The sequence below is a fragment of the Fulmarus glacialis genome, unplaced genomic scaffold, assembly GCF_000690835.1.
Source record: "Fulmarus glacialis isolate BGI_N327 unplaced genomic scaffold, ASM69083v1 scaffold24718, whole genome shotgun sequence".
NCBI classification, from domain to species: domain Eukaryota; kingdom Metazoa; phylum Chordata; class Aves; order Procellariiformes; family Procellariidae; genus Fulmarus; species Fulmarus glacialis.
This window is the reverse complement of record NW_009227935.1, coordinates 2,814-10,737: the sequence shown is the minus strand read 5'-3', so window position 1 is coordinate 10,737 and position 7,924 is coordinate 2,814. Positions and strand designations below refer to the sequence as shown.

The window sequence follows — 7,924 nt, the reverse complement described above, 5'->3', positions numbered from 1 at the left end:
CTGAGCAGCGGGGCGGGCGGGTTTCTCTCTGCTTTCTCCAGAGCAAGAAGCACGCCAACAAGGTGAGGCGGTACCTGTCCATCCACGGCGGAGAGGAGCTCGCCCACGGGAAGAAGATGAGGCTGGATGCGAAGGCTGGGCTGGATGCGAAGCAGGTGAGAGGAGAGCACAGAGCCCTTCAGGCTTAAATACTGCCGAGCGGGACCTGCTGGGCTAAAGGCTGTTCTATGGCCTGGGCGCCTTTATGAATAAATGAAGAGAACACTCTTGGAGAGGGCGTTGCGAGAACTGAAGAGCTCGATGGCAGGTGTGTTGCCAGGCCTTGTCTCAGCGAGCACAGCTGGATGCGAAGCAGGTGAGAGGAGAGCACAGAGCCCTTCAGGCTTAAATACTGCCGAGCGGGACCTGCTGGGCTAAAGGCTGTTCTATGGCCTGGGCGCCTTTATGAATAAATGAAGAGAACACTCTTGGAGAGGGCGTTGCGAGAACTGAAGAGCTCGATGGCAGGTGTGTTGCCAGGCCTTGTCTCAGCGAGCACAGTTCCTGCTGCCTTTTCCATTTAAACAGCCTCCGTGAGTACGTCTTCCCCATTTAAAGAAGTGCACGTTGCCTTTTGTTGATAGTCTTGCTTGAAAGGATGGGGAAAAGTGAATAGGAGAGACAACTTGTCAGGAATATCATTGCATAGCCTTTACTGTCACAGAGAGCACATTGGGTTGACCGTCTACTGGAATTCTCTTTCCAGAGTGATCCTTTTTTTACTTATTTAGGTTTTCTCGGCCGGTAGCTGGAGCCTGTTGGTCAGTAAAGGCACTACATTCCACTTGGCCATCTGTCTGCCCCATGACTCATTTGGGAAACAGATTCTACTTTTATGATTGCTTCAGCTTTAATCCCTAACTCTCCAACATTTGTAGCGGGGGGGCTGGGGGATAAAGGCAGATGCCTTCGCACATAGTGTTAGGCTTAGAAATGACTGCTGCTGCCTGCTTCGCTGGCATCATGTTGCAGATGACCCAGCTGATAATGATGTTTGTGTTGCTCAGTTCACACCTTGCAGAGTAAAAGGCTGCCTGTTCCAATTCTGGCAGCCACACACTTAACCTTGTCCTTAACCCATATAGGCCAGGGCTGCCCCTCTGCCTGGAGTGGTTCACTAACAAATTAAAAAAAGTAATCTGGTGCAAGAACACTCTTCAATGAAGGAGAGGATGACGCTGCATCGTGGAAGTCCTACTCAGTCACGCTTCTTCAACTGAACACTCAAATGTCTCTGATTACCTTGTTTTATTAGACCCCCAAGCCTTAGTGTTTCTTCTTGTAACAAGAAGGTTGGACGAGGTGACCCTCCCAACCTCAGCCACTCTGCGATTCTGTGTGCATAGGACAGCAAGCAGGAAGGCAGCAGTGGGGAAGACAGGAACAAGTGTTGTCCCATCTGCAACATGACCTTTTCCTCTCCGGCCGTGGCAACATCTCACTACTTGGGCAAGACTCATGCCAAGAACATGAAACAGCAGTCCCCCAAAGTGGAAGGTATGATGTCTGCAGCGCCTTTGTGTTGTACCGAGGGGCTGTTCAAGCAATAAAAAAGTTGAGAGGTTCATTGGACCCCAAGTGTAAGCTCTTGTGAGGATGTGCATACTCTTTACTGTGAAATAGAGTAAGCCAGCAGTGCACTTCCAGAGACATGATCTCTCTCAGCAGCCTGCTTAGTGGGCTGGCATTGGCTAAAAGTTGCGTGGTTTTTTGTTTTGCTTTGTTCGGGAGAAATGCAGCTTGCAGCAGCGTTGTACCCATCCCTGTGTGCAGGGACCAGGACAGAGCTGCTCTTCAGGGAGCGTGATGTTAAGCTGCAAAAATGCCTGTCACAGGATACAATGCTCGCTAAAAGCTTACAGGGACTGAAACAGTAAGCTAAAAGCTTACTGGTGAAACTCCAATACGGCAAATTCATCCAATACGGCTGCTCAACTAGAGAGATGTAGCCTCTGAGGTTCAGGGACTTATGAGCTGCAGATAGCTGGGGACTGAGAGAGTGTAGCTGGGAAGCATCAGTATGTGCTTGTCCTGACCTTGTGCTTTTCCCATGGTACCTGCCGTTGCTCTCATGATGGGATACAGCACGTGGACCTCAGGTCTGACCGGTGCAGCTGTCCCGAGTGTCCCATCCCTTCACTAGCAGATGGAAAGGCCCATGGGTGGAGAAGGGAGACCCTCTGTCAAGGGTGGGTAGGGGCAGCTGGGAGCCTGGGGTGCTGTAGCCGGTCAGGATGGAGGGAAAACACAGCCTTTGGGTGCACCTGAAGATGGCAGCTTGTGCTGTCTCTGAGCTGGGGTCTTCCAGGCAGAAACTGTCCATCTCAAGGTGTCTTCATGGCTTTGCTAGGTTGTGTGCGCACAGCAAAGCCATCTCCGAGGTCAGGGTGGCCCGTGGGATGTTTTTGTTCTTTGAAGACCTTGCTTTTGGGTGTGAGAAGAGCCTTCAGGAAGGGGTGGATGTACGCATGAGTGGTCTGGTGCATACTTTCTGTTTCAGCATGAGAGAAGCTCTCTGGTCCTTAGAAGGTTCCTCGCTCTGGTCTTTGGTACCATGTAATAAGAGGGTGCACGTTTCTCCATCAGACAGGAGAGCTGCTTCTCTGTGTGGATTCACTCTGTCACACCTAGTCCCGTTCATGCTATATCTCAGGCAAGACTTGTCATGACTTAGGTTCAGGATGAAGTGTTTCCAGAAACCCGCCTGCCTTTCCTGCGCAGGGGCTTGTACTCGCATTCTAGCTGCCTCCCTCTTTCTTTTCCAGATAATAGCAGGTGGAAGCTCATTCATGTCCAGTGTCTTGAATACGGCCATGCTTATGTTAACTCCACTAAGGAGAAATATGCAAATCTGTTGGTTTTTTTTTTTTAACCCTGAAAGTTTTTCTGGCCTACTCTTACTTGTCTTACTACATGCCTTTCAGTTCTGCAATGTTAAAGGAAGAGGTAGGAGCAACGTGAATTTATCTAGATGTCTTACATTCTCTGTCTAGGTTTGGGTTTTAGGTGTGGTGGGTTTTGGTTTTTTTTTTTAATGCGGGTTTTGGGGAAATAAAATGACTGTTTTTTACCTCTGAATTCTGTGACTGACCAAGAGTTTGGATTCACCCTACAGAAGCGGTGCCCCCACAGAAACATCCTGCTACCCTCCCCACCTCTACTGTGTCTTCTAACGAAGAGAACAAGGACATTACTGACCCAGACAAGTTCTGTAGCCTCTGCCATGCCACTTTCAACAACCCCCTTATGGCAAAACAGCATTATGTAGGCAAGAAGCACAGAAAGCAGGAGACCAAACACAAGCTGATGGCACACTATGGCCGAACCCCTGATGCACCGGCATCGTCCTTCATGGGTGAGTTCTCAGCAGGCAGGCTAATAAATAGCTGAAGAGCAGGGTGGGAGCACGACAGTATGTGTCTGACAGGTCTTTGGACGAGAGAGTCCATGCGGAGGGAGCAGGGCAGAATTGCCCGTGATGGGGATCTTGATTATATGCCATAAGATTGATTTGGTTGGTGTTGTAACCCCCTGGCAGCAAGAGAGGTTTTAGACTGTAGCTACTTGTGACAAGCTTTGGGTTGTGTTTTGCAACGTTGTCTAAATCGGGGACACGTCCCTTTTATTCTCTGTGCAGATAATCCAGGGATTTTGGCCAATACTGTTTCTAGCTAGGTGGACTGCATCCAAAATGGAAAGATGAAAGTGGCATTTGATGCTTAAAAAACATCTTCAGAGGGGACTAGCCAAAGGTGGAAGAAATAGGTTTAACTGCACCTGCTGCTTCAAAGCACATGAAAGCCAGAGAGATTTCTCCCTGAATGCCTTTCTGACTCTGTGTGGGCACTTCCATCTGATGCACTAATGCAACTCTCTCTGGAGCAAGCAGGAAAAACAAAAAAAAGAGCTATTAAGGAGGAACTTTAGGCAGACGGTTAAAACCCATTTGGTTTATGATCTGCTGCTTATGAGCACTTCTACGTGATGAAAGCCCTTGGAGTCCAGTGAAAGCATTAGGAGCTCCCAGTAAACTCCCTTGTTGTTCCCAGCAGCCTTCTGTTGGACCAAGTCTAGTACCTGCTGGATGCTTAAGGTAAATAATAAGCAGACAAATCATCTTAAAATCTTTTTCAAGGGCTTCTTCCTCTGTCGTGAAAACCCACACAAGCAGAAGATTAATTATTCTAATTCTTTGCAGGCCACCTTTAGATACCGATAGCACTTATGAGAAATGAGGCTCAATTATCCAAGTAATATTCTCTCCCGCATTGCGTAGTCGTGTGGGAGATGGAAAAGGTGCTTGGTATCTAGCGTTACCCATCTGCTCTTTACCTAATTAGTGGAGCCTGACAAATGGTTCCACTTTAGTGTGACTCAGGCGCTGACAATGGCAGGAGCCCCAGCCCAGGCAGGCTGGGTAGGTGGGCAGTGCCCTTGCCTGTTGAGTGAAGTGCCGGCAGAACCGGAGTACCTACAAGCACATCTCCATGGCACTTAAACTGTTCAGGCAAGGTTTCGGAGCCTGGGCTGTAATCGGGGGCTGCTCAAATGTGATGGGCTGCAGTCAGGGATATTTTCTCCTGCTCTCTTTGCCCGTCTCTGTGTGCTAACAGCCATGCCTGTCCCTAAACTTCTCTCTGCTGGGATCTGGCTGGCAGCAGGTAAAGATGTGTTCTTCGCAGTGCAATACCAAAGTGTTGGTCTGCTTAAAGTTCCTCTAGGAACCACCTGTTCGGGGTGCAGGAGTGCAGTTTAGACAGCTTTGTGCACACCCTTGTTTGCCAGATTTGCAACAGAGAGATCTTGACCTCAGTCGTGCTGGGAGGCAGACGTGAGGGCTGTAACTGCTCCTCTGGCCTTTCCCACCCAGGTCCAGCTCTGTTTGGAGAGTTGAATGACACACTAGAGTCTGAAATCTCTCTGAGGTGCAGCAGCCATGTGGGGAAATGTCTGCTACATCATGTGTTGTGCTTCTCACTCAGTGATTACGCTGCTCTGCACCCCAGAGGGAGAGTCTCCTTTTTCACCTTAAGGAAGTGTTTTCTTTGTGAGACTCCCAGGCAGAGCCCTTCCCCAACGAGCCAAAATTCAGGAGCACTTAATTGTCTTGAGGATAACTGCCAGGATTTTCCTCTGTTAGAGACTCCTGTGCTGAGCTGTGCTGCCATGCTTGCCTGTTTGGTATCTGTGACCTCCCGAACTTTCATTCTAGGTGGAGTTGTCATGTTACACAAAACCATTGATCTGTCTAGTACAACCATTGTTGGAAACTTTTTTTTTTTTTGCAGTTAACTGATATGCTGACTGTAACCAAACTGCTTGAGGATAGAGCTTAGTATTATCAGTTGGCACCTCAGCAGGGCTTAGAAGAATGCTGCATTGTGGAACTGGACATTGTGTGTAATCTTCTCTGGCTGCTTTTTTTTATTGAAACACGTCAAGCTTACAAATTAAGTATCTCCCTCGTTTTCTGTTACGAGATGTACAGATCGGGAGAAGTGGGAATTTGGGAGAGAAATGGAGTTGCAAAGGCAGTATAGCATCATTTGGTGTCCTAATGCTGAGTCTTTTACTATGTCTGTTATTGTGAACTGTTTATAGGAAATGCATCTTTGTTTTTATAGATGACCAAACCCATGTTCTGACCAGGAAAACTTTTCTGTCTTAGTGATTTCCTCGCAGTGACTGGCCAATACATGGTGGGGTAGTGGGATTCTGCGACCTCTGCACCTGGTCAGGCTATTGACTTGCTATTTGTCTTTGTTTAGCGGTTGTTTAACACATCAAGTGATTGATTATCTCACTTGTTTCTACCTCAGGCACCAAGTTGTTGGCTAGCTGTGTGTGCTAACATTGATGTCTGTTTCAGCTGGGAAGGGGTACCCCTGCAGCACATGTAACATAGTACTGAACTCCATAGAGCAGTACCAAGCTCACATCAGTGGCTTCAAACACAAGAATCAGTAAGTAACGTTCTTGTCTAAGTGTGTTTCCAGGCTTGCTGTTCAAATCGATGGCTTAAATATAACTTAAAATGTAGTTTTGAATGCATACTTCCAGCCGACTTGCAAGCGGAACAACAGGGTTTGAGCAAGCTTGCTCTGTTTGTCCTGAAGCCGACTCGCTTCAGCAGCTCCCTCTGCAGACAGCTCTGGGATGCTGATGAAGTATAAGTGCCCTGCAGTTGCTTTTGTTCTTGATGGTTCAGCACAGTGTGGACCTTCGCAGTGAGCGCGTCCAGCCTGACACCCATTAAACACTGTTTCTCTAACAACTGAGATTTTAATTTAATTAAAGACTGGCTCAGTGGAGATCTGCTTGCCATTCTAATCTCTCTTGGGGTTGCTTGTCTTAAAATTTGGCATGTAGTCAGCATGCTCCAGAAACCTAGACTATATTCCTGAACTCGCTCTCACAGCTGGTGAGTTAAATAATGGCATCCCCTGCATATATTAATCCAAAAAATTTAGGCTGCCAGGTAATTAACACCAAAAATACTTGGTAATATTAATACTTGGACATTGTCAAAGTTCAGATCTCTAATTTCAAAGCCTTTGCTAAAAGAGGATCAGTAATGAGCCTGGGTCGGTTAGAGAGCTTCTTACAAGAAAGAGGTATTAGGAAACCCTACCTGAAGTGAGGACAGACTCCTAGCCAAATTTCTCAGAGAGGACAGGAGGAAAACTGGGATCTCTCGTTGCCTGTCTGTGGAATAACAGCCCCATGGTCCTTTGGCTCTCTGGAGTACTTGACTGGAAGACACATGCTCCATCTGTCATCCCAGGAAAGTTTCGGCTCTTGAACAGCACAACCGGATCAGTGACTAGCAAGTATCCCGTTCTAGATGGATAACACTGAGGATGTTCCCAAACACACGCATAAATATTCCCTTTAAGGACATGGATATTGTCCGAGCTTTTGCAACCACACAACTCCCTTTCAGAAAGCTGCTTCTGGATTCAGCCGTTCAGTCCTGTTCCAGGCCAGCTTCTGCAGTCTGAAGAGAGCCAGGATACTTGCTTTGTAATGGAAGCTCTTTAACAGTCCTTGAGCTGTGCAATAGCTAATTCTGCCATGCTAAAGCTGTCTGTTTACACATACGCACGGAGGGCAAGGATGCACTTGGAAGCTTTTCTGGCAAGTTGTTGACTTGGCTACAGTAGGCTGTTGCTCCACTGACAGCCATGCCTGCTGAGCAGTGATTGCAGCTGGCAGATTTCAGAGCACTTCTGACTTTTTTTCTTTCTCTTCCTCTCGCTCCCTTCGATGTCCAGGATGCCAGGAGCAGTGCCGGTTGTTGGACCGTTCCCGCCACAGCAGTATGTCCGGGAAGAGTCAACTGCCCCAGGAGGCTACAGTTACTTCAGCCAAGACTTCTAGAGCAAGTTGCAGCACTGTTCTTGGAGTTGTTGGTGGCCCAAGAACGTACATCCTTTGCCAGCCCACAATGGTTTCATTATCCCTCTGGATAAGCAAAGCCCTACCCTCCTGTATGCACCCGTTGAGCAGAACGGGGACTGAATCTGTCAGAAAAAGGATCCAGCTGGAAGAGACTTGCTAGACAGCAAATACTTCACTCCCTTAGAGTAGTTTTCATTGTGTAATTGCTTCCTGTGAAGGTGGGTGCGGTGTGAAAGGAAGTGTGTATCTGGTATAAGGAGGGTTTGGCAACAGGCTGGTAGTGGCCACCTCCTCCCTCACCAGAGCAAATAACGGATTCTTGCACCTGGAGGTGCTCAGAGGTGGCTTTTGCTGGAGGAGAAGTCCTAGACTGTAGCGAGCAGTGCTTATGCAGCGTGAATGGGACACTATGCCGGTTCCCTGGCTTTGTACAGGCCTAAAACAGGGAATAACCAGAATGACATCTCTTCCCATGTCTCCTCCG

General features: G+C 48.0%; 1 protein-coding gene across 1 annotated transcript; it reads left to right on the top strand.

The window, feature by feature from the left end:
- Window positions 1–43: 43 nt before the first annotated feature.
- On the top strand, window positions 44–7,628 carry ZNF346 (zinc finger protein 346; the record flags this gene model as incomplete). Its single annotated transcript, XM_009583324.1, has 5 exons — window positions 44–155; window positions 1,386–1,536; window positions 3,155–3,394; window positions 5,909–6,002; window positions 7,314–7,628. Coding segments are annotated over 5 exons (703 nt in total), but the record flags the coding sequence as incomplete, so codon positions are not given.
- Window positions 7,629–7,924: the final 296 nt, after the last annotated feature.